The 26,116-nt window shown below is 36.5% G+C and overlaps 2 protein-coding genes across 2 annotated transcripts; one reads left to right on the top strand and one right to left on the bottom strand.

The window, feature by feature from the left end:
* The first annotated feature begins 521 nt into the window (after positions 1–521).
* chs1 (chitin synthase 1) lies at positions 522–12,644 on the top strand. Its single transcript, XM_017461364.3, has 19 exons — positions 522–676; positions 1,053–1,188; positions 2,276–2,461; positions 3,773–4,863; positions 4,959–5,054; positions 5,142–5,306; positions 5,391–5,538; positions 5,652–5,717; positions 5,823–6,057; positions 6,145–6,345; positions 8,270–8,554; positions 8,703–8,882; positions 9,058–9,592; positions 9,878–9,999; positions 10,094–10,452; positions 10,816–10,926; positions 11,026–11,243; positions 11,334–11,400; positions 11,601–12,644. The coding sequence occupies exons 1-19, from the start codon at positions 630–632 to the stop codon at positions 11,667–11,669; spliced, it is 4,317 nt and encodes a 1,438-aa protein (XP_017316853.1). The 5' UTR covers positions 522–629; the 3' UTR covers positions 11,670–12,644.
* An 835-nt stretch (positions 12,645–13,479) lies between these two features.
* Positions 13,480–19,951, bottom strand: mpc1 (mitochondrial pyruvate carrier 1). The gene is given in 5 exon segments (NM_001200925.1): positions 13,480–13,860; positions 16,838–16,970; positions 18,041–18,137; positions 19,080–19,083; positions 19,732–19,951. Coding segments are annotated over 5 exon segments (330 nt in total). The 5' UTR covers positions 19,803–19,951; the 3' UTR covers positions 13,480–13,835.
* Positions 19,952–26,116: the final 6,165 nt, after the last annotated feature.

Genomic DNA, 26,116 nt, shown 5'->3' with positions numbered 1-26,116 from the left:
ATTTGTTGAGCCTATATCCTATCATTTAATTTATTTTCCTATTCTTGCACATTTGGTACACAGTGATTCACCAGCCACTATTGTTCCAGTTATTAAAAAAAAAAAAAACCCATAAAAAAAAAGAACACAAACCCAGAAAATGTACAGTTCCAGCAGTGCTATTTTTAAAATCTATGTAAAACATCAAAAATATGTTTGTTTTTTTTATTAATAATACAGTGGCATTACAATTGCTTTCAAAAAATGTTATAATGATATTTGAGAGTTCTAAAATATATTTTGTAAATACTGATGTGCATGCATTAAAGTAAGTTGATACCTTAAAATATCTATATGCTTCTCTATTTTATTTACCATGAAATATGGTGATTATACCCTACTGTTCGTAAACATTTTACAGAAGGGTTGATAATGTTACCAGTTATTGGTCTTTGCCCTGTATATAAACTAACCATTTCCTGTTGAAGTCACAGGGGGACTCTCTGCTCAGGTGATCTTTGTACCTGTTTATGACCTTGTGCATTGTAAATGAGGCAGGGCTAAGGGTCCAGTCATATCTGAAGGAAAAAGACTTAAATACACCAATCTTCAGACTTCATTCCAGACTGTTAATGGAGTAGCAGAACAACATGGAAGACCTGAGGAATAGGGGCCAAAAGAGAGAGGGGAGGCACAGGTACTATCAAATAAACATTTTGAATTAATATATGACATAATCTTTGACTAGTCAAGAACTAGTATTATTTAGTAGTAATATTTTCCATTATTTGCCAAGTTATTTAATTGGATCAAATGGTTTTGTGAGAGTGTATATTTCAATATTATTATTATACACCTTTTTAGATTGATAAAGACCTTTTTTCTAAAATACTTTGTTGTTTACAATGATTAAGAGCCAGTGTGGCTTCCAGGTTATGGCTATGAAAGTAACATGTCCTTGATCAGCTTATAGTATAGAGAGTATGTGCATATTACTGTCCCCCAGAAGAATGATAATATATGCAATATCCAATGAGCGTCTAAAAATTAACGATACACTAATGTTTTTACAGGGACACATGGGATCCCTTTCAACTAAATCCTATTGGAGCTGAGAAAGAAAAGAAGAAAACATGTTTGATATTAATGCAGCACTTCATGGCAGTGGTTGTAGGCATATTGGTCTTGACCAGTGCCGTCATCAGCAAGGTGAACTGTAACATTGAAACCTCCTCAAGACATACATAATTCATAAATAATTTATGTAATAGTTTTCAGAACTGTCTTCATTACAGCAGCCACACCTGTTTCTATTTATTCAACCAATGTTACCTCTGAATTGTATGTGGAATGTTTGCTGTATCTACAGCAGTTTACAAGGGAATTTATGATAGCAGTGAGTTATGGATACTTTGTACTCTGTAATCTATATCCTCCTGAATGTTTATGAATGTTCCTACCCTCACTGGTATACTGGTGATATCATAGCAACGTTTAGATAGAATGAACCGGTGGCTGATGACTTGGTAACTTTGCAATAAGGAAGTAAATTAAGAGGGTAAAGGGATCATATGGAAAAGCAAATTCACATAATTTTGTGTGAGATAATTGGAGATAATATAATGTGATATCGTCTTAGTTTTTTTTGTTTGTTTGTTTGTTTGTTTTTTGTTTGTTTTTTTTACAATTGACTGATTTTAAGATATTTATTTTATTAATTTTTTTCAAAGCCACCACATATATGAATCTTTTTTATGTTTGAATGTTTCACAAAATGTATCTTAAAAGGAAAAATCCAGGCTGAATGACTTATTATATTATATTACATTATATTAATCTTTAATATTAATATTATATTAATCTTTCTAACTAAATGATTGAGTCCAACATATATTTGTACTGAAATTCTTAGTTGATAGTTCAAATTTAATCTTCTTTCCACAACATGTTTGTCTAGTTTCACTAGCCACTGATTAGCTGTTGTTTTTTTTATATAGTAAACAAAATATCATTTGACTACCTGCTCATATTGATGCCAGTGGAATTTTACTCTTTTTTTTTTTTTTCTCCTATTAAGCGCCATTACAGCTGTACTAGCAATGTCCCCCTGTGACATTAGAGTGGCAGACAACTGCTAACTTCTCATGGGAAAAATAAATATACAGCAACAACCAACACCAGAATCACAAAATAAATATATTTATGGGTTTCAGGTGGAGTTTTCCTTTAAGCTCAGTTTTTTTGTGTGTGTGCTGCGAAACAGATTGTTTAAATAATATAACAAATCATATTGCAGGGTTCTCTCCTAACACTGGCCACACTTTCCAGTCCAAAATCCCTGAGGAGTTCTACAGATAGGCAATTCTACACGCTACTGCTGATGTGTGCCCTGGTAACACCCAACCTGCTGGTGTTCCTCAAGTGTCTGTGGAAATGTGCCTTCAAAAGCTTTGTTCCACCCACCATGAAAACCATGGGGATTGTGAGTTGATCTAATGCAAATACAGTAAACAAATAATACCCTGATTAGTGACATTTTCTTGGTATTCCCCAGTTTGATCTACTCGTTACAGAAATGTAAGCATATACCTAGACCAGGACTAAAATTTGCAAAAGTTCATTTGCATAAGTTACATGTCTTTGATTAAAAAGATCTGGATAAGCAGCTAACAAGACTGAATGGTAACAGGTACCATTAGGTTATTAATGATTAATTTATGGTTATAAATAATTTAAAGTGGTGGTGTTTTGTTTCACAGTGGAGCGTTTCATGTTAAAAATTTTGATTAATGCAGTGAACAGATGGGTGGTTGTTTTTAATTTGACTTTGGGAAAATAAGTATATACTTCTCCATCCATTCGTCATTAAACATTCTCTTTTTGGCAGATTTTATTTCTAACATACTATGTGAGTTTGCTAATCAAAAAGAAGAAAGATGGAAAATCTGGGAAAACTCGCCCCTTTCTAGCTGTCACGAAATGAGCTTTAGGATGGATGCAATCGCAGTTAAGAGCATTATTGAAGAGATATATTCAGATAAATCTAAATCGTAAGACAGAGGCGTGGTCGAAATAACAGGCAGAGGTCAGGCAATCAACATATGGGCATAAACAAGGCAAGGCAAAAATCAAAGACGGGTAACCAGAAACAAGATCAAAATCCATGAGTGAATACGAGGAACAAAGTAACCGGTTGGTAAATGACAGAGACAATGGCAACTGAGCATATTACTTCGCAAACACATTGTGAATGAGCAGTCTTTTTTAAAGTGTGGTATGATTGTGAGTGTGATTGGGAACAGGTGTGTCTGACTAGTGGTCCGGAGAAGGTGAACATGTGTGTGTGTGTGTGTGGGAAGTGTGGTGGCCATGTTTGTAGGCCACAGTGCAGGATGGAAACTGTAGTCTGGTTTGCTGTGACATGACACTAGCCGATCTCAGGTCTGAAGTTGCCTTCAGTTAAAAAAGTTACATAAACAGATGTTATTGGATACACTGCAACAAAGGATCTGTTATAGAAATAGCAATGGTTAATGAGGACTGCAGGCCAGCAGTTGATGACTCCTACCCTAGACAGGATATCCACACGCTTCTGCTTTTTCTTTCTTTTTTTTTTAAATTGTATATAAGTCTACATGGATTTAAGATCCATGATTCACAATGTTTTAGTGACCTGTATGCCCTTCCATTTAAAAAATTTACTAACTGACTTCCGTGGCCAATTAAATGTGGCTCCAGAAACTGCATACAACTACACACCAAATGCTATAACTGTTGTTATATCTTATTGCAGATTTCAGGGATTGAGATCCTTGTGGCACTGGGGACCTCAATCTTGGTTCTGATTGTGATGCCCCAGTTTGATGTGCTCACCAACCTTTTCATATCTGGAGGAGTCTGCATCGGCACTGCCTTATTTCATGCTTGCCTTCGTCTTCAGCTCCAAACCTGGATGATCATCTTTCCTATTTGCTCCATTATTCTAGTACTCACTGGCTACAGCCTGCTGGCTATTGATTACTATGTGCGAATATCTTCTTACGTCTCAGACCAAGAGCAAGACTGTTACTACTATGTTGCCCTCGCTATTTTTGGCTCTCTTCTTATCTCTTTTAACTGGTGGGAGAATTCTCTACAGGCCAGCAATGTATCCAAGATTCAAGATATGCTAAATGAGTTAGATGGCTTCAGAGATTCTGTGTTCATGATCACCAGTCTCATGAGGATTGCTGTCACTGTTGGGGTGTACTTTCTTTATTATGGCCTAATAGCTGAGACCCGTATCAACTGGAATGCTTTCACAGAAATTACAGAAGATACCCTTGAGATAGGTCTTGGGGTGTTTTTCCTTCAAGCCTTCTGCTCTGCTGCCTGTCACTGGTTTGGGGTTGTGGCCTGCAAGATCCATGCAGTGAGGATAAGCTTTGCCATGCCAGTCTCACTGACAGGCCCTGCTACACTGATTGTAGCCATAATACTTTTCCTGACTCAAGCAAGCACCTTGAATGTGCCGCCAGAGACTTCATACTTGTCTGAAGTGACAGGCAATTACACACCAATTGACAATCCTTTTTTGGACTTTTGCTATGGACTTGTGAAGCTGAAGGTCTCTAACAGCACTCCACTGATCCTCCTGGAACTTTCCAACAGTATTTGCAGAACAACATTGAATAGCCATTATGCAGTTTGGCCTTTCTCCATTCTCGCACTTGAGGGTGTTTGCATGTGGCTCGGGTTGATTACGTGCACATATTATGTTTGGAGCATGAAGTTACCGCGAATCGAGCGGACATCCCAGCTCTTTGTGCGGCGGCTATATGAATCTGCTTTCATTGATCAGTCTCTACTACTAAACATCAAAATGAAAGTGAAGAACCCAGAAAGGTAATTTGATTAAATTTACTTTGTTTTGAACACCAAACGTCATTTTGGTCTCCACTAAGAATGTGTTTTACATTTTTTAAATGTATGTATTTCAGCACTGAGCATGTAGAGAACTGTGTCATATATCTATGTGCAACAATGTGGCATGAAACATATGATGAGATGCTTAAGATCCTTACCTCAATGTTCAGGTAAAAATTATGCTTTGTTTTGTTTATATAAGAAGCGTTGGTCTATTTTTAATAGCTCTAGCTCACTCTAATTTGTCATGGTTTTAGACTGGACAGGTACAGAGGTGATCCAAAGGAAGACCACAGTGATGTCTTTGACTTTGAATGCCATATTTTTGTTGATGATGCCTTCATGGAAGAAAAAGACACTGAGAACAAGTTGGTCAATTCATATGTGGAAGATCTAATAAATGTGGTCATGGAAGTATACAGGTAACAATCATTTTAAAATGATATTGTTTGTGATTTATCAAACGACTATTGCAGAATTAAAAGTTTAACTATTATGCTTTACAGAGTATTCACAAACAAAGAGCCAGATGAAGTCTCTATCATTGAAACTCCTTATGGTGGCCGGATTGCATTTGTGCTACCTGAGGGAAATATGTTGTATGTTCATCTCAAGGACAAAAAGCTAATACGAAACAAAAAGAGATGGTCACAGGTGAGATTGAAGCGATTAAAACTAAGCCGTGTTTTAGAATTATCATCATAAGTGATGTCATGTCACATGATGTCACTTTGACATGTTACATATATTGATTATTTTCTTTGCAGATAATGTATATGTATTATCTCCTGGGCTGGAAAGGTTACATAGTGAAAAATCCCCAAAAAATCACTGTAAGTCTTTTTCTAATGCCATATGTTAAAGTGTTTACATATTAATTATATGCTAAGCAAATGAAATCATTGTTCATGTGGTCTTTTCTTTATGTGTGCTAACAGAGACAGAACAATGTATGTCGTGCAAGTCTCATATCACTGGATGGAGAGGCTTACCTCTTACCTAATTTTGACAACGATAGTAAAAGGAAACACATATCAGATGACAACACGTATATCTTGGCTTTGGATGGAGACACCGACTTCCACCCTTCTGCTGTGATTTTACTGGTTGATCGTCTTCGAATGTATGCTAATGTCGGTGCTGCTTGTGGAAGAATTCATCCAACTGGAATGGGTAAGAATTTTGTCTTTATTGCATTTCTCCTTTCAATTCAAAATGTGTCTACTTCAGGTGGTAATGAAAGCTCATATTTGATTTCAGGGCCAATGGTGTGGTATCAGAAGTTTGAGTATGCTGTGGGTCACTGGCTACAAAAAACAGCAGAGCATGTGTTTGGGTGTGTACTTTGCAGCCCGGGCTGCTTCAGCCTGTTCAGAGGGTCAGCTCTAATGGATGACAATGTGCTGAAGCGATACACCACCAAGGCCACCAGAGCTTCTGAGTATGTCCAATATGACCAAGGTAAGCAAACATACTCAGAGCCTGACTGCGCCACCCTGCAATCCAACACCTGCAAAATAAAATGAATACATTGTTACATTACTACATTACACATCCATTGTGAGTATTTGAGTAGTCTTGGTAATGTGTCTTACCTTAGGTGACTGGCTTCTTTTTTGCATTTCACCTTGCAAAACTAATAACTATAATAACAAGCTCACACTCAATAGCCAGCTGTGACAGCACACAGTCTTCTTTGACCCATTTTAGTTTAGAGCTCATTTTTAATCTGACCTATTTGGGAAAATTAATGTTTTCTGTCTCCTCATTCCTTTGTCTTTTCATCGGTACACTTAGGTTTACAGGTATCCATGATTCATTCATCCACTTCAGTTAAAAAGGGTTAGGACCAGGGGCATTAGCTGAACTGTTAATCATCTGCAGCTGAGCCCAGATTCTTCTCCATCAAAAAACTTTTAAAAACATACTTCTAAACAGACTGTTTGCATGCATTTTTTTTTCTTGCATGTGAGGGCTAATTGCTTAAAAAATTTGAACATTGGACAAAAAGTTGGATTTATCATAAAACTTGCGCCGGGTGTTATCACTGTTTGCAGGACTATCAGCCCAATAAAATGTAAAACTTTTTGGCTATCTAACATGAGACTAGGCACAACTAAGCTATCACTGTATGGTATCATGCAGAGTACGTTATCTGTCATTATGCTCTGTTCATATCATATTCACATAACTTATACATATTCCCAAACTTATATAGACATTTACACACCTTGTTTTCCTGCCCTGCATGAGAGGATTTTAGTGTTTCAGTTTCAAACCATTTAATTGGCGTATATACATTTTTCCTCACACTGACTGTGTGAGCTAGCGTTTGGCAGAATTGAGAGCTGTCAGCGAATAAGACATGAGTATTTCCATGACAACTGATACCAGTTGATATTATGTGACAACACTAGTGTATGTCACACTAATGTGCTCTATGAAAACATCAATAGGAGGAACTACAGCATCATCCCACAATACAAGTCACCTGATAAAACAGCTTAAACATAAAACTCAGCGTTAGCACCAGCAAAATGCAGGCTAGGTGAGAACAAATGTTTACAGACAATTTTAGGTGAGCAATAACAGCTCTTACCCTGTATATTATTTTTAACAATCAGCTACTGTCATCATTGATGGGGGATTCCAAGCTAATTAAAGTAGCTAGCTAATACACTTCATTTGAAATCAACTCACTAATGTAAAGAAAGAGCCTAGTAGCGTATTTACATGAACACGCACAAGTGCACTTTTCATGGCTGCTTTTTAAACAGGGGAAACAGGGTCAATTCACACCAGATACATTGTATAAAGACCTCATTCAATTCCATTTTATTTAATTTAAATTTTTTCACTTGAACCTAGCTCTCAGTCTAGGCTAATTAAATGAATCATTAACCCTTAAACAGTAAATATATTTTGAAAAAGAAAAAAAAAAGGAAAGGTAAATTCACTTATTCATAACTGATAAAAAAAAAAAATTAATTAATTCAGAATGTACTGCAGCTTTTTTCCTGCCAGTAGCTCATACAAAAACGCAGCAGAGAGATGCTGGAAAGTACCAAAAAACATTGTATTGATGCATCCTTAGTTAGGATCTCACTGACCACTCACTGATTATGAATTCAGACTCACACACCAATAACATTTCCAAATTTATTTAAGATTTTGTGACTTTACATTCCTTTGCTTGTGATCTGTGTATCGTGTTGTGTGTGACAGCGTAATAACCTAATTAATGTTAGGAAGTGTAGTGAAATAATTATCCTAGGCATCACATTAGAGAATGTACTGTATGGTCACAGTGATTATTATGGTCAGGAGTAATGGTAGCATTTAACTAATTCCCTACAATGCCTGATCATTCACAATGCATTTTCAGGTGAGGATCGCTGGCTTTGCACATTGCTTCTCCAGCAGGGATGGAGAGTGGAGTACAATGCTGCCTCAGATGCTTACACTAATTCTCCTCAAGAATTTAAGGAGTTCTACAACCAAAGGCGCCGCTGGGGTCCCTCTACGCTTGCAAATACTTTAGACCTGTTGCACAGTGGAAAAGAAACCTCAAAGAGGAATTCTTCCATATCTATGCTCTACATCTTCTACCAGATCTTCACTGTGGCTTCTTCTATTCTTGGACCTGCTTCTGTCACCTTGATGGTAGCTGGTCAGTATATCCAGGTTTTCACATTTCAGGGAGGTCTGGGACTCATTGATCAGGAAATGTCAATGATGCGAAAATCATTACATCATAAAAAAAAAAATGGACTGTTGTATATCATTGACTAAATTATTTTTCTCTCCCTTTTCTTTAGGGGCATTCCAGTTTGTGTTTAGTATTGAAGGAACTCTGTCCATTATCATAGCTGTCATACCACCAGTTGTTTACATGCTAATTTGTTTCTTCACCAAATCCAACTTCCAGATTACCATTGCTGCCATTCTCAGTGTTTTATATGCATTTCTGATGACAGCATCTTTCTTCTCCATTATTGGTGAGTGATCACCTATTAGTCTAAATTTGCATATCTATTTTTCTGTCGAAAGTAATTTACTGTATGTCATGTTATAGCTATAACAAAACTCAACAATGATATGGCCTTCCATAGCACTGTTCGTGATCCCTTTGTTCTATATCAACTTACCTAAACATTCTCAATGTGGTAACAGGTGACATGGTGAAGGAAGGAACATTCATCACCCCTACTGGGTTATTTCTGGTGTCCATGACAGTCTTGTACCTGGTCACAGCAATACTTCATCCCCAGGAGTTTGGCATGATTGTCTATGGGCTCATGTACTTCATATGCATTCCTAGCGGTTACCTTCTCCTTACTATCTACTCCTTGGTCAACATGAACATAGTCTCCTGGGGCACTCGAGAATCTAACAAAGAGAAGGAGCAGAAGAAGCACGTGGGAGTTTTGTGCAACCGCAACTGTAAACTCTGTTGCTGGGATGTAAATATCAGCGTCACCCAAGAAACTGAAAACTTGATGCTCCAGCAAATCCAGCAAGCAGTTAATCCAAATGGTCCATCGGCCAAAATAGAAAAGGAGGTGACTCCACAGGGTGCTGAAGAAAGTTTAAGACCCTCTCAAACTGACAATCACCCTACTGAAAAAAACAAAGATGTTTCACTGAGGATGGGAGACATCAAGCGTCTGTCAAATGACAATGAACAAGATACAAAATCTCTGAACAGGTAGATCTGCATCCAGCTGCAATTTCTACCTCCACAGATTACAACTAAGCCTATCATTTCCACTTGTATATTAGGATGGCAATTGTTATGTTGTCCGAGATATGTGTGTTGAATGTATCATGTTGTGACCAAACACCAGGAAAAATTCCTAATACATGTCAATGTATATGGTGGATAAAATGATTCTGGTTCTGATACTGAAAATATTTACATAAATTTTGATCAGAGACATATATTTGAGGCAAGTGTAATTTTTATTTTCTGTCCATATAATTTTTTTTACAGTACAAGTGACCTCAGCATAGATCAAAAAACTTACACATCATATGATGAGGAGGAGGAGGAGGATGAGTTGGATGCATACGATGACCAGAAGGAGCAAGAAAAGGAGGTTGTCCCAGAGAGTAGTAAGTCTACAAAAAAAGTCTACATAATTTGATCAACCTAAATCTTTAGCAAATCCAGAAGGATCTGTTATAAAGTCATTATATTGTCTACCAGATTGGGTTGAACCAGTGAAAACAGTATTCCTGAGGAAGCTGACCTATGCGAATCTAAAGAGGAACCTCCAGGAGCAGATTAGATACACCCTCAGAAACAAGGACCAGGATGACCTGTGTGAGGAGCTGGTGCTCATGCTAACTGACACACTCAATGAAGAGTTAAGGGACAAAGTGGGCCCGGAGGATATTTTGTCAGACAGCCAACTGGAAGAACTACAGGATGCACTCAATGAGTCAGCAAGGAGGATCCTGAAGACCAACCGCATGCAAATCAGCCGCATGAAAAGGCTGGAGGCAAGAGTCAAGCGAGCCATTGAGAAAACCCTGGTGGCCCCCCAGGTTACAAGACTGACTGTAGTAAGGATATCATTGGTATCTTTCTGTTTAATTCATCACATACTGGAGACACTGGGTCAGGGTTATATATATATATATATATATATATATATATATATATATATATATATATATATATATATATATATATATATATATATATATATATATATATATATATTTTTATATATATATATATATATATATATATATATATATATATATATATATATATATATATTTATGGGGACTAGCAGCTGGTTAGGACGTGCTCTTTAATAAGTTTAGCCTGAAAATTAGTAACTTGGACTTTATAAGGATTAGTCTGTAAATTATTTTTTCGTCATATTAATCTTTTAATCAAATATTTGTTTACCGAACCAGGATGAGACAGACTTCTGGAATAAGCTGATAGAGCGCTACCTGAAACCGATAGAAGATCCCAAAAGCCATCTAGAGCAAGTGGAAAGGGAACTGAAATCCCTACGGAACAAGGTAACAATCCTAGCAATCTCAGACTCAATACTCATCTAGCCCACATTTAAATTGTGTGGCTCATTAAAGCACATCTTTCCTATTCTGTTTCCATTCCAGGCAGTATTTCTGTACTTTATTTTGAACGTCTTATGGGTCGTGGCCACATTTTTTCTTCAAGCCATTGGCAATGATGTAATTAGCATCAAGATTCCTAAATATTTGCCCAATGGCAGTTTGGCTGATGAACCTTTGAGGGTGGAACCTCTAAGTTTAATGTTCCTGCTGTCTTTCGCCGTACTACTGTTGATCCAGTTTCTGGCTATGCTTTACCACAGGTACATTATAGCCAATAAAGCATGATACAATTTGAATGATCTTGAGAATTTCATATGCTGAGTTACGCTTGTTTTTGTCTCCTATAACAGAGTGTACACCTTCATCCATGTGTTAGCCTACAGAGGCTCGGAGAAGGACTACACAGAAAAGGATGCTGTGAGTAATCATTTACTTAGTTTATTTAGTTTGCTAAGTCTGTTTAACATACATATTTTGGGAACTTTTATCAAGTGTATGTCTCTATTTGGTATGGACCCAAGCAACCTATTATCGTTTTCCTTTTGAGTGTTGTAAGAATAGCAAGAATGTATAAATGGTGGGTTTAATTTGTTGACTGCACATTTATTTTTGTGCAGGATGAGGAAGCAATGATCTTGGAGAATCAAAGTGCAAATGATCTTGTCATAACCAGTGATGACCTGTGATGAAGAGATGAGCAATTTGAGTTTAATTATGACTGCACTCTTGTAATGACACTTTTAGGGTACAAGTTTTATTGTACTAAAAATGCAAATTTAAATCCAGCTGAAAGGAAAAATAATACAATGACTCAAGTATGTGCAATAAATTATGTGTACTGTATTTATACTTATATTCTTTTATGGTGAAGGCAAAAAGGAAAGTGGTAGCTGAAAGACATCTCTCTAGTACAATATCTGTTTGTGCTAAAATTGTCAAAGTAATTTTTCTTTTTTTTAAAAAACAAACAAACAAAACCTTTATATCAAGCTTCCCTGAAAGAACAGAACTATTCAATGAATAATAAAGCGATAATATCAAATAATCATTTACATGCAAGAGCTGCCAACTCTTGTTTGTGACTAGGCTTGGCTTATTGGTGCTGTAAACTATAACCAAAATCACAGCTTCCTGAAAGTGGTTTGTCATCATTATAAAAGTACAAGGTCACCAGTTCCACGATATATAAATTTTTTTTTTTTTTTGTTCTGTGTACAAAAATAAAGCTGTAATTTCTCCAGTTTGTTTACTGCCATATTAGGCTTAGTAATGCAATCCTACTAACAAACTGTAATTTTTTTATGATCCGTACCAAATGTAATCATTGTTTGGCTCTATAACTGTCATGGTAGTTTTTATACTTTAACTAAATGGTTCCACTGCATGTCTGTGTAAATGATTATTACATACAAATTGTCTTTTTCTTTTTCAATCCAGATATTATGCAATTGGGAGGGCACCTGACATAACATCATTGTGTTTGAAAGTGAAGTTTGTTTACAAGTTTCAGTATTTGTGGTGTGGAACAGTTAAAAAAAAAACAACAACAATGATTTTGTTCTTAAATGCAGCAAAACACATTCCGTGGAAAATGCTAGATATATGAGTGTTAAATATGAATGTTGTGATTCTTAATATATAAAAATATTATGCACAAATGATGCCTTTTTGTTTGGGCTGAATAAATGTACCTCATATTAGATATACTATATGGGCAAAAGTATGTGGATACCTGAACATCACACACACATGGTTCATGCCAAAACTGCTACATTGAACACAGAACTGTGTAGAATGTCTTTGTATGCTGTAGCATTAGAATTTATCTTCAGTTACTAAGAGACTCAAATATGTTCCAGCATGACAAGGTTGTAGTGGAAAATCTCGAGTGTCCTGACCTCAACCTTTGGGTCACCATTGGGATGAACTTGAACACCAACTGCGCTCCAGATCTCCTCACCCAACATCAGTGCTTGACCTCAGTAATGCTCTTATGGCTGCATGAGCATAAATCCCCACAGCCACGGTACAAAATCTAGTGGAAAGTCTTCCCAGAATAGTGGAGGTTATTATAACAGAAAAGTGGGACTAAATCTGGACTGGGATGTTCACATTGGGTGTGAGGGTCAGGTGTCCACAGACTTTCGGCCATATAGTGTATTTGCTGCACATGATACGAACAGTACATGAGAACACTTTCTTTGCATATACCTTAAACAGAACACAGTTGTGTCTACACTGATTTATTTAGCATTCACAATGGAATTCACAACAGTTTTCTATGCATCTACTTGTCTTTAACCTACTTAATGCATAATTAATCACACATGCAGCAAGTTTGAGTCCCCATTGATAGTTTTACATTGTTCTTGGTAATCACATTAAATATGCCCACTAATTGTGCAGCCAATTTAACTGATTGCAGACACAAAACAGTCCCCTGTATTTGGGGGGGATAATGCAATATAGCAAGAAGTACAAATCAGCAAGATATTAGAGTAATTCAACTTTTATTTACTACAACGTGTGAGTTTAACTTGATATCCACCACTCAGCCATGTTTCAGAATAAATTACCTTACACGACAATTCCAGAAATCAGTAGCTTGAAGTGTACCATACATTTTAAAACACAAACTAACAAACAAAAAAAAAAAGGGAAATGTGCATGTAACAGTCCTCTAACATGTCAAGTTCATTTTATATATACATTTTATTCATCATTTAGAATGGGAAGTCAATTGTATTTATATCATTAATCAGATAAAAATCTAAGTGTTTTCTGTATTTGAAATATGATTTCTGAAAGCTATGATCTGCACAGAGAAAACCTCGGTGGTTAACAGCTGCTCATCAGTTTGCCATTTTCTTCTCCATGCTGTAAAGAAAAAAAAAAGAAAAAAAAAAAACAGAAAGAAGATATAATTATTATGGAATTAAGGCTGTTCTCAAAAATTTCCAATACTTTGCTAGCAAAGTCAACATAATTGAAGATCAACAACTTACCAAGAAGGCAATATATAAATAAAGAACAACAAAATGCCAAATGTTTTTAATTTTGGGTTCATGAAGCTAATTACAAATTACATTCATTACTTTATTCTGATTACTATTTAGCTCACTACCCAGTTAGCAAGTAGTGTGACCACCTGACCCAAATTTCAACTCCAAAAATTGAAGCAATATTTAAAAATTACATTTAATCTAAAATCGTTATCTAATTGTGTAGTATCTAGCAAATTTTTCCACTTGACTATACCTACTCAACTAATAAACACTCTAGAAGCTAATAAACAATTAATTGAAAGCCGAGAATACAAATAAAACAATTATTTAAAACACACCACTGACAGAATTGAAGGTCTCATAACACCCAGCATAGTTTATACTGATTCAGTGACTGGGGTTTCAATCTTTTCTCTCCTTTAATTTGAATTAATTATGAACTTTTTCACCCCAAAGTTGTTCATTTATTTATTGAGGAAAATGATCCAATATTACATATCTGAGAGTGGCAAAAGTATGCAAACCTCAAGGATTAACAGTTAATTTGAATTTGAGTCAGGTGATTTCAAACAATGGGCTGACAATCAGGTGTGAGTGAGCAGTCTGTTTTATTTGTAGAACAGGGATCTATCAATGTCTGAGCCTCACATGTATGTGGAAATGTATCATGGAACAAAAGAAAAGATTTCTGAGGACCTCAGAAAAAGAGATGTTGATGCTTGTCAGGCTGAAAAGGTTATAAAACCAAAGAGTAGGACTTCACCAACCCACAGTAAGACAGATTGTGTACAAATGGAGAAAATTCAAGACCACTGTTATCCTCAAAAGGAGTGGTTGACCAACAAAGATCACTCCAACAGCAAGACGTGCAATAGCCCACAAGGTCACAAAGGAACCCAGGGTAATTTCTAAGCAACTAAAGCTCTCTCTTACACTGGCTAAGAAGAAAGATGTCTATGAGTCCAACATCAGGAGAACACTGAACAACAAATGGTGTGCATGGCAGGACTGCAAGAAGAAAGTCACTGTTCTACAAAAAACATTGCTGTCCTTCTGCAGTTTGCGAAAGGTCACATGGATAAGCCAGAAGGTTATTGGAAAAATGTTTTGTGGACAGATGAGCCCAAAATAAAACTTTTTGGTTTAAATGAGAAGCGTTATGTTTGGAGAAAGGAAAATACTGCATTCCAGCACAAAAACCTTATCCCATCTGTGAAATCTGGGAGTCGGTGGTATCATGGTTTCGGACTGTTTTGCATCTGGGCCTGGACAACTTGCACTCACTGATGGAACAATGAATTCTGAATGATACCAGTGAATTCTAAAGGAAAATTTCAGAACATCCGTCTATGAATAGAATCTGAAAAGAAAGTTGGTCATACAGCAAGACAACCATCCTAAGCACACTAGTCGTTCTACCAAAGAATGGTTAAAAAAGAATTAAGTTAATGTTTTGGAATGGCCAAGTCAAAGTCCTGACCTTAATCCAATAGAAATGTTGTGGAAGGACCTGAAGCAAGCAGTTCATGTGAGGAAACCCACCAACATCCCGGAGTTTAAGCTGTTCTATACTGAGGAACGGGCTAAAATTCCTCCAAGCCAATGTGCAGGACTGATCTTCAGTTACCGGAAATGTTTAGTTGCAGTTATTGCTGCACAAGGGGGTCACACCAGATAATCAAAGCAAAGGGTCACACACTTTTACCACTCACAAATATATAATATTGAATTTTCCACAATAAATCAGTGACCAAGTATAATATTATGTCTCATTTGTTTAACTGGGTTCTCTTTATCTTCTTTTAGGACTAAAATCTGATTATGTTTTAGGTCATATTTATACAGATATGTAGAAAAATTTCACAAACTTTCAAGCACCACTTTAAATAATAAATGAATAAAAGCATATAAATGAACACATGGGTGGATATATATACACAAACAGGCACACACAATTAATAATATGCAAACTTATAAACTAACAAATTAATACAAGATATGTTTATAAAGTAAAACAATTTAAAAGTGCAAAAAAAAAAAATTCACACTGAGCAAGGTAAGTATCTATATAGATTATTTCAAATGAATTTGTGGAATAAATTCTAAATTCCAAATCTTTCTGGTGTTAGCTTGGCAAAAATCTCCTGAAAAGCCCTTACCTTTGTCTGATGACAGTTCAATAAAATGCACTTTCAGCTGTCCTGTGACTCAACAGCACTGATCTGGTCACACTGTTAGCAAACTAGCTAATTATTAAACTCACTAACACAGCAAGGGCATTTTAAACACATAATTAAAGCAGAAGGTAAAAAAAAAAAAAAAAACCTTCTCCATGAATTAGTGACATTTCCAGTTGTCACAGGAGTGCAAAAGTGCACAAGTTTGGCTTCTTTTCACACAAGACAGCTATACTACAGGGTGTCCCAAAAGTCTCCACACATGGGGGGAAAGTAACTCTTTTATAGTAAAATCTCTTGCAAATGCAAAATTTTTCATACTTACTTATATAAGTATGATAGTGTTTAATAATGACTTTGATGAAAGAAAAAAGTACTGAAATCATTCACATGGCTGTATCTGGAAGCTGTCGTAAGGTTGTGATGGACTTCAAGAAGAAACATGGCAAGCACATCACACACACGACACTGTTACCAAACGGAGCCAAAGCTGGGAGAGACAACCCAATGTGTGTTTACAAAGAAACAATCAGCAATCATGTAGAGGATGTTTTATAAATAAAGTTACAGTTTGCTAAAAAGTGTTAATTTCCCCTATGTATAGAGACTTTTGGGACACACTGTAAAACATGTTATAATAAAAACAAGAAGTTAACGACGATGACTTCTTACTTGTACTTAATAAGCCGTCCTCCCTGAATGAGTTGTGCGCCCTCGTTGGTGAAATGGCAGGCGAAGAGGAGCCAGTTCCTTGGCTGTACCTTGTAGGCGAATCTCATGAACAAAAGCGAGTAGCAGGTCAGAGCTGGTAAAACAGTAAGTCAAACATGCTGTGAAAATACTTCACTTAAAAGATATGGCTAATACAGTTGTGGTTAATAGTGAGAGGAGACTAGCTAATACTAATATAGTGAAAAAACTGTAAAATCAGTACAAGATGCTGTTTATAAAATGCTAAGGAGACTACTGGGTATACGACAAAGTTTGCAAAATGCTAATGAACCCTCACTCACTTTCATGAAGTTTTCCACTTGAACCTGAAGTGCTGCTTTAACCAAACATTTTTTTTTTATCGTTACTCAGCATGCCATAATAAAGCGTATCAAACATCTCAAAAGCATGATAAGGCAACCTTTGTGCCAGTGTTCCCTCAATGGTCTTAACAAAAGAGAAAATTAAGCCTTTATGTCTATGAGGTAATAAATAACACAAGAAATGATAGACAAAAAGTTTAACTGAAACCTATAATTTACTAAGGCTAAAGGCCTAGAGGCATCTATTACTTAAAAAATGCTTCAGAATTATCGGCACTCTTGTAAAGATCGGTTAAAAGGGTTATGGAAAAAAAAAGTCTTTCTTTATTTAACTTAATCTCACATGGGAATTGAGAGAAATCTTAAAAAAAAAAAAACCTTTATATAAAGAAAAAATGTGGTACTGTACTAAAGTCAGAGACCTCCATTTTGTTTTTGATCAAATGGCCATTCAGTATTGATTATTGATTATTATTATAAACAATAATGATAGAAAAATGTACAGTGCATTAAATCCATTTAAATCAACAGCCATTCAGTACTTAATTATGTTGAAGTTCAATATTACAAATAAAACATTTACAGATTCCACACTCTTTTACTGTTGAAGACCTGTGCGTGATTTATGAACAATATGGGTGCAAAACAATCTTTAACTGAAAAATCAAAACGCAAAACTGCATCACAATCTTACCAAGGGTGCCAATACTTCTGGAGCTGACTTTGCACAGATACAGAAAAAATAAAGACGCCATATTTTATACTTCTTGGAGTGTATACACACCAGCCACAGATAAAGTATCAGATTGTGAAACTAGTTAAACAGTGGTTAATCACATACCAAAGGTCATTCGTCCACTGATAATTTCTGGACTTTTCTTCATGTCACTGATGGCAGCGATCGGCAGCCCCCAGTTTGCTACTGGACCCCAAAAGTGCTGAAAATGAATAAATCAGATCAGTATAGTCCTATCCATTCAATCAGACATTTCTAGAAACATTACCTAAATGCTGATTAATGTTTGTGACATGCAGCGTACAGGTCATGAACATGCTAATGGAAGCTGATGCACAGTTTAATGGGGGCTTTGTTTCAGTCAATTTACCCACAGCTACATGGCCCCAAAATGAGCACTGTACAAGTTATCTTAGATTAAAAACTTACAAAACAATTTCGTGCAATTGCAATTTCGCCAAATTCCATCAGTTTTAATTCAATCAAGAATGTATGACTCTGCGAAATCCTGTACGGATTGATTAACCTGTTTATTATTCTTAATATTATATTATCATTACTCTAACACGTGATTATTTCTAAAGTGGATGGACCCTCCACATTTACAGTTGATAAACTGATTTATTTTTTTTTTAAACATGTAATTTAATAACAATTATGGTGATGCTTTCTGTAAGGGGAGTCATTGTCTTCAAGTCTTCAGCACAGAGGACTTTTGGGGATTCTCTGTAACATGACAAATTATGTTTGTCTGCTTGCTTTTTGTCTTATTAACTTCAAGTGCGGTTGGTGAGAGAATGACTGCTTATAGGTGTTATAACAAGTAACAACAGGAACTAACAAGTCAACATCAAGTTAACTGTTTAAAAAAAAAAAAAAAAAAAAAAAAAAAAAAAAAAAAAGAACTGTGTGTCACTCATTCATAAATGAAAGGTTGTAGCTGTTTGCAAATCACTATGTTAGGAGAGGAATAAAACACTTCAGGATGCTCTGTTATAGGAAAATAATCAACTCTGGGTGGGAACAGTAACTCTGCTTCACGCAGGCCTCATCTCCACACCCTCTCGTGGATTATTTTCCTAGAATGGCATATCTCGAAGTGTTTTCCTAATTTATAAAAGCATAGTAAAGAAGACACACTTACTGTGCTGATGTTCAAGGTCCCATGTGAAAAGGAAATAAAGAAAGCATGGGAAAATATTAGTGAAGTGAAAAGCAAATTGCAAATGATCTCAATAAAAATATATATAAAACCTTCTCATGACAACAAATGACCTGAAAAAAGAGGCCAGGTAGCTTAATCCACCCTGTCTGCTAAAGACCTACATTCATTTAATTTGGAGAAAAGGTCCAGATTTTTTTTTTTTTTTACTTTAAATATAACTTGTTTATTTGCTTGTTGTGTGTCAGCACTCTCAGCAACTGCTGACATGTAAACAGAGGAGACTCTGCGCTAATTACCCGTCACTTTAACACACAGTGCACTAGGTAGGATGTCGAAGTCATTATTTCGTATACAACCCTAGTGTACTTAAGCAGGGAGCTGTGAGCCATTTGGGACTTGGCCATAGCTTGCCCTTCAGCAGTTCGGTCAAAGCTAATTTCCGTCAACCTTATCTAAATATGACAAACGTTGATAAATTCGAGTGCAAGTAAAATTGCGATACACATCTCGCTAATTACTCAAGTATCATGAATGACCTGAATTTATACTAGGTAGATATGGAGCTAGCTAACGTACTTAGCAAACTCGCCTGCACCGCCTAAGTGAAGAGCTACTGCTAGCCACGACTTACCTCATCAGATAGTCCCTGAACTCCTTGCTACGGAGATGGTCTACAGCTTTACGGGCCAAAGTGCCAGCCATTATTTCACTCAAGTATAAAACAAAATGTAAAGATAAAATATAGAATAAAAAAAGACAGCTCGAATGCCTAAATGTTCGTACCGGAGGCTACTGGAAGATAGAGGACAAACCAGTTTTAGGTTGCCAACAACCGACACGCCTCACTTCCTGTTTAATTCACTTTTCAGTGTAAGAGTCCAGACCAAATATATCCCACTGTATGCAGTATACTATATATAATAGATCAAATTATATATTGTCCATTGGTATCTTATACAGCTGATGAAATGACTTTTGACAGAAACCTGCTTTTTTTGTACACACAAACTTAATCTGTGTACACAATAGGGTTGCCAAGATACCATAAACAAAACTTATGACACTATACCAGCTGAAGTATCACGATACAAAGCAATATTGTGTTAATTTAAATCTACAAAATGAACCAAATTTACAGAAATACATAGATATAAATGAAAAAAGACAAACCAATTTTTTGTCATACAGTTGTCAAGCTATTAATACAGTGTGCCATATATTTCACCTATTGTTCCCTAGAGCAGTGGTTTTCAAAGTGGGGGCCGCCAGGGGGCGCCCGGGGGGCCTCAACAATTTGGTCGGAGACACCAAGCCCACCCCTCCCACTAGTATGTTTTCTCTTTCTCACTCTCAGACAACCACACACACAATCAATTCCTAATGTAATATAATGTAAAGATGTAAGATGTAATTATTAATAATAAAAAAAGGGGGATATATTCAGTAGTCTGTATTTTTGATGTGTTTTAAAGACATCTTGCAAAAGGGGGGCCTTGCCCTGGAAAAGTTTTTGAACCCCTGCCCTAGAGCAATGAAATTGTCCTCCGAGTACTAAGAACGAACATATCATTAGGAATAAATAACTGAATTTGTACATGAACTCCAAAAGGGAACGTTAGCTCGCTTACAAGCAAACATGACTAATTTTAGTCACACAGCAGTTAGCATAACGTTAGTTCACTTACAAGCAAACAGGAAGATTAAGGTACAGAATTTAGGTCAAATGAAGTGTCACTAACCTTTGTGTATTCTGGGAAAGCAGTGGGATGTGTTGTTTTAGTGAACATAGTACTAACTGCCGCACATACAACATTACTTATGGTACTGTCTTAGTGATGATACTACAGTTTATATATACAGTGGCATTTTGAAGCTTTACTATCATGATACTACCGTAGTACTGGTATACCGTGCAAACCTAGTACACAATGCTAAGCTAATAACCTCAAGTGGAATTATTGCAGCCATAGAGACTAGAGATGTCAATAGCTTTCCTTCTCATATATCTCGATTCATTCATCTTCAGTAACTGCTTTACACTTAACTTATCCTGGGACCACTGGGCTCAAGAAGGACACACACAAGCACACACACACACACACACACACACACACACACACACACACACACATTCATTCATTCATAAATTGGGGTAATTTAGCATTGCCAGTCCACCTACTGGCATGTTTTTGGACAGTGGGAGGAAACTGGAGAACCCAGATGAAACCCAGATGAAACACAGATACACACAGAGAAACTCCACCCGGATGGTAAACTGGGTTTGGGATTGGGACCCTGGAGATGGTCGGTTTTATTTGATTTTATTTTTCTATGTCGTTCCCGCATCATATTGCTCTTTTGTATGGTCTTGCTACCTTTCCTCATACCAATATGTTTTGGTGATATTTTAGTTGGTAGTATTAATACAAATGAATTGATAAAAATCTAATACACTCTAATACAGTTTGGGTTGTGCATTGGACTGCATTTACATTGTGGACCTGGATGGACAATTCTGATATTTTGACACAGACTTGATTTTTGTTGTCCTCCCACCTATTTAGATATACTTAAGACCTGACTCGTGTCAGAAGTTTACATAATTCTCCTGCCAAATGATTCTCCTGCCAGTGATTCCGTTGTTTATACTGCAGTTATTGTGGTCTTTGCACTTTGTCTTAAGGTCTTTCATTTTATTTTGCTGTTGGAGCCAGAAGCAACTTTATCCTTGCTTGTATCCTTACTGAAATGTCCTTGTAGACAGTCTGGTGTCTGTAGATACCCTGCAGTAATTGTTGAATGGTTGTATTCCACAACAGATTCATGAGATAATTTATTCCTGAACTTATTTCTACATTCCATGATTCACATGTAAGGATGCCCTTATTTCATCTGAGCCTGATCTTAGGCTCAGATCATCTTAGAGTGATAGAACTCATAATCTCTGAACTAGTAAACCATTATGAGGATGTATTTATTTATAGAGACTTCAAAGCACTTATGTAAGTTGCTCTGGAAAGGGCATCTGCCAAATGCCATAATCTGAGCCATTGCCCCTCTATTTGTCTTTACAATGGACTGGAAGCATGAGTAAGGTGTTGCATAAGTAGGAAATTTTATATTATTCATATCAGTTGCAGCACAGATCCCAAACCCTGAACCTGAAAAACACGCTGTTCTGCAAATTTTAGTGTTTTCCCTGTTCCCAAGACACTTTTTCCCTGTTCCCTAAAATGTGGTTTTAGTCCAACTAGGGTTGGGAACATGTGGGAATCTATTAGTTAATGCACTCCTATCCACTTGTTTTTATTTTCTTATGTTTCTTTACCTGTCTATTTATTTAATTTCAGTGAGCTGGGTATGCAAGATCTACCATCTTCTGCAAATTACTTTTACATTACATTCATTTAGCAGATTCTTTTATCCAAATTAACTTACAAATGAGAAAATACAAGCAAATCTACTTGCATTTTGTTGTGATTTTTGTAGACATCTTCTTAATCCTCTCTGCCTCCTTGTGCTGCACCATTCTTTTTTCCAGAAGTGTTTTTCCTAAACTCTCTTGGCCAAATTAAATTAAATTTTAGTTTTTTTATTTATTTATTTATTTTTTTATTATTGTAGTTAATTAAAAAAAATGCATTGACTGTTACATTCATTACCCAGTTTTATGTATCACCGTTTGGGGCAACAGGTTTTATAATGATTGAAAACAGTATTAAATATTAAATATAATATAACATAATATTAAATATTACTATAATATTACATTTTAAAAAATAAATAAAAAATACGGAAGATGAAAGAGTGATTTGGTTGTGATTTGTGTCTCATATATTCTTACACTGCCATCTAGTGGTCAGCTCATCTAACAACTGTATGTCAGGTAGGCTCAGCCTATGGTGTTATATGTTAATTAGGTTCCTGAGAATGAGTCTTTGAAACAATAGGAAAAGGTCTCCTGTGTAGAACAGGTGGTCCCAGTAGGTATACATGTGGATGTTGGTTGGTGTACCGGAAGAACAAACACACATTGCAAAATATAAAATCATATACTGTAAATGTTATTTCCTAAACTTTTATTATATTTATGATTTCAGACACAATATTATTCACCATGAAATATGGAGTAGATACCAAACATGCCCTGAGGAATATTTTAATTAAACATAGTGTAGATGACCACATTTAGTTCACATGTTCTCTCTGGCCCACATTCCTGATCATTTTTAAGATTATACACTCTATCATTTTCACAATTTAAGTGAACAAAAAACAGATCAGTCACATTGAAAAAAGTAAGTACACCCATACATTTATAACACCTTAAAATCCATAAAATTCAGGTGCTCAAGATTGGGTGCCAGTGATTAGAACCTGCTTAGGGAGTGCAGGTGGAACCTGTCTTATTTATACCCCTCTCATATCTAATGTCTGGTGTTCCCTGTGCTACTGAGGTGTGTGGTGTCATTATGCCAAGATCCTATGAGTCTGGCAAGGGATTTAAAAAGATCTCCAAATTATTTGATTATACATCATTCCACTGAAAGGAAAATCATCTACAAATGACTGACAATTTGTCCAGGACTTGCTGTCCCAGCAAAAACAGCCCAAGAGCAGACCATCTGATGCAAAATGAAGTCTCCAAGAACCTCAAAATTTCATAATTTCAAAATTTACAGCATCTGCTAGTAAGTCTTGCAACTCTTGGTGTCAAAGTGCATGCTTCTACAATCAGAAAGAGATTGCACAAATTTGAGATGCACTGGAGGCATGCCAGGAAAAAGCCTTTGTAAGATTACAGTTTGCCAATAAGCATATTGGCAAAGACCAGGCCTTTTGGAATAATGTGCTCTGGACAGACTAATCAAAGATAGAGTTGTTTGGCCACAGTAACAGCAGACATGTTTGGTACAGACCAAAGACAGCTTTTCAGGAGAAGCACCTCATACCAACTGTGAAGCACGGTGGAGGAAATGTTACGGTTTGGGGTTGCTTCGCTGCCTCAGGGACTGGACAGCTTGCATTCATTGAATCAACTATGAACTGCATCATATCTGCATCATATCAAAGAGTGCTTGAAGATAATGTGAGGCCATCTTTACAAAAGTTGAAGTTGAACTGAAAGTGGCCCTTTCAACAGATAATGATTGTAAGCACACTAGCAAATCCACCAAGGAATGGCTGAAAAAGAAGAAATTGAGGGTTATGGATTGGCCTAGTCAAAGCCTGGATTTGAATCCTATTGAAATGGTGTGAGGGGATTTGAAATGGCAGTACATGTAAGAAATCCCTCAAACATCTTGCAACTGAAGGAGTGCATATCGCATGGAAGAGTGGTTAAAAATTGCAGCAAGCCTGTTGGACAATTATGCAAAACGCCTGCAAGAAGTTATTTCTGCTAAAAACGGCAATACTAGATTCTGAGGCCAAGGGTGTACTAACTTTTTCCACAGAAGAGTATTGTATCTATTGAAATTTCTGTTGAATAAATGATTGAAAAAGATAATTTTCCTTGTGGTTTTGTATAAGTATATCAACTTTATTAATAGGCACTGTTTCAAAGACATGCTTGGGGAGTAAGGGATTACATGTTATGTAATCAGGATACAAAAAACTGGTAACTGTAATCCTTTACATTTACATAAAAAAATAAAGTAATCAGATTACAGGTACATTTTGTAAAGATGGGAATACTATCAGGATTACATTTATTTTATTTTTTTTTGGCATAACACAATATAGACAGCTGCTTGATTATAGTTACTGTTACATTTATATAGCACTTTACATAGTATGGGGGAAGTCTCCACAACCACCACCAGTGAGTAGCATCCACCTGGATGATGCAGCCATAGTGCACCAGAACACCCACCACACAGCAGCTATTAGTGGAGAGGAGAGAGTGATGTAGCCATCCTGAGATGGGGATTATTAGGAGCCATGATAGAGAAGGGCCAATGGGGGAATTTTGCCATTATACCCCTACTCTTTTACCATAAGCGTCTAGGGATTTGAAATGACCACAGAGAGTCAGGAGTTTAAAGACAGTGCTGTTTTTACAGTATAGCATCCCCCTCACTATAATGGGCCATTTAGCACCACACAGACCACCCTGCTGGCCTTACTAATACCCCTTCCAGCAGCAACTTTAGCTTTCCCAAACAGTACCCATCCAGGTACTGGCCCGGCTCAACCCTGCTTAGCATCAATGGGAAACCAGGCGAGAACTGCAGGGAGATATGGCTCTGGCTAGCTCTGGCTGGCTCTGGCTAGCACTGGCTGGCTCTGGCTAGCTCTGGCTGGCTCTGGCTAGCTCTGGCTCTTGCCAGTCGTGGCTCACATGAGCAACCTGGTGCATGCACAAATAAATTTTGCGCAAAGTTAATTTGGTAGAAATTAACACAAATTGTTCTCTGAAATGCTTTTGTTATGGTGACCGTATGTCCTCTTTTTCGGACCTTAAAAAGTGTCTAGCCGGGATTTCTAAATTTGACAAAATGTCCGGGATTCGGTTTTAATTTCATTAAGATGTGCTTATGGTCTAATACTGCATCATGTGTGTGCATGTTTGCATTGGTTTAACTCCTCTCTGTAATTCTCGCCTCGCACACCAATTGGTCGGTTCTAAAAGGCTTGCAGCAAATATTAGCCAAATTCCTGCCTCTCAACCATTAGCCTTCTCTCAGCGAACACACAAAGGTGAATTGCTGTTGTGTACGGCATCACAGTTGGTTGACAATAGCAGCAAATTAAGCTGTCCTGAGTCGAAACAGTGCACATGGCCATACTGTATAAGGTCATTTTTAATTTCGTGTAATACATTGCTTCATATTACATGGTCATTCAAATGTGTAAATAATGGTAGAAGGTTCACTTGTAGCATCTAATACTTTATATTATTCCATGGACATTCAAAAGAATGTAGGAAAAATGTAAAACATGGGCAGAGTGAGATCAATTATATATATATATATATATATATATATATATATATATATATATATATATATATA

Source organism: Ictalurus punctatus, chromosome 29, assembly GCF_001660625.3.
Source record: "Ictalurus punctatus breed USDA103 chromosome 29, Coco_2.0, whole genome shotgun sequence".
Classification (NCBI taxonomy): domain Eukaryota; kingdom Metazoa; phylum Chordata; class Actinopteri; order Siluriformes; family Ictaluridae; genus Ictalurus; species Ictalurus punctatus.
Note: the sequence above shows the minus strand (reverse complement) of the source record. Positions and strands in the feature narration are given on the sequence as shown.

Excerpts from the sequence above, each read along its gene's own strand:
- chs1 (XM_017461364.3), top strand. The coding sequence starts at position 630 with ATGGAAGACCTGAGGAATAGGGGCCAAAAGAGAGAGGGGAGGCACAG. Across the intron at positions 5,539-5,651 it reads ACAAAAAGAGATGGTCACAG|ATAATGTATATGTATTATCT; the intron begins GTGAGATTGAAG and ends TTTTCTTTGCAG. Across the intron at positions 10,000-10,093 it reads GGAGGTTGTCCCAGAGAGTA|ATTGGGTTGAACCAGTGAAA; the intron begins GTAAGTCTACAA and ends ATTGTCTACCAG.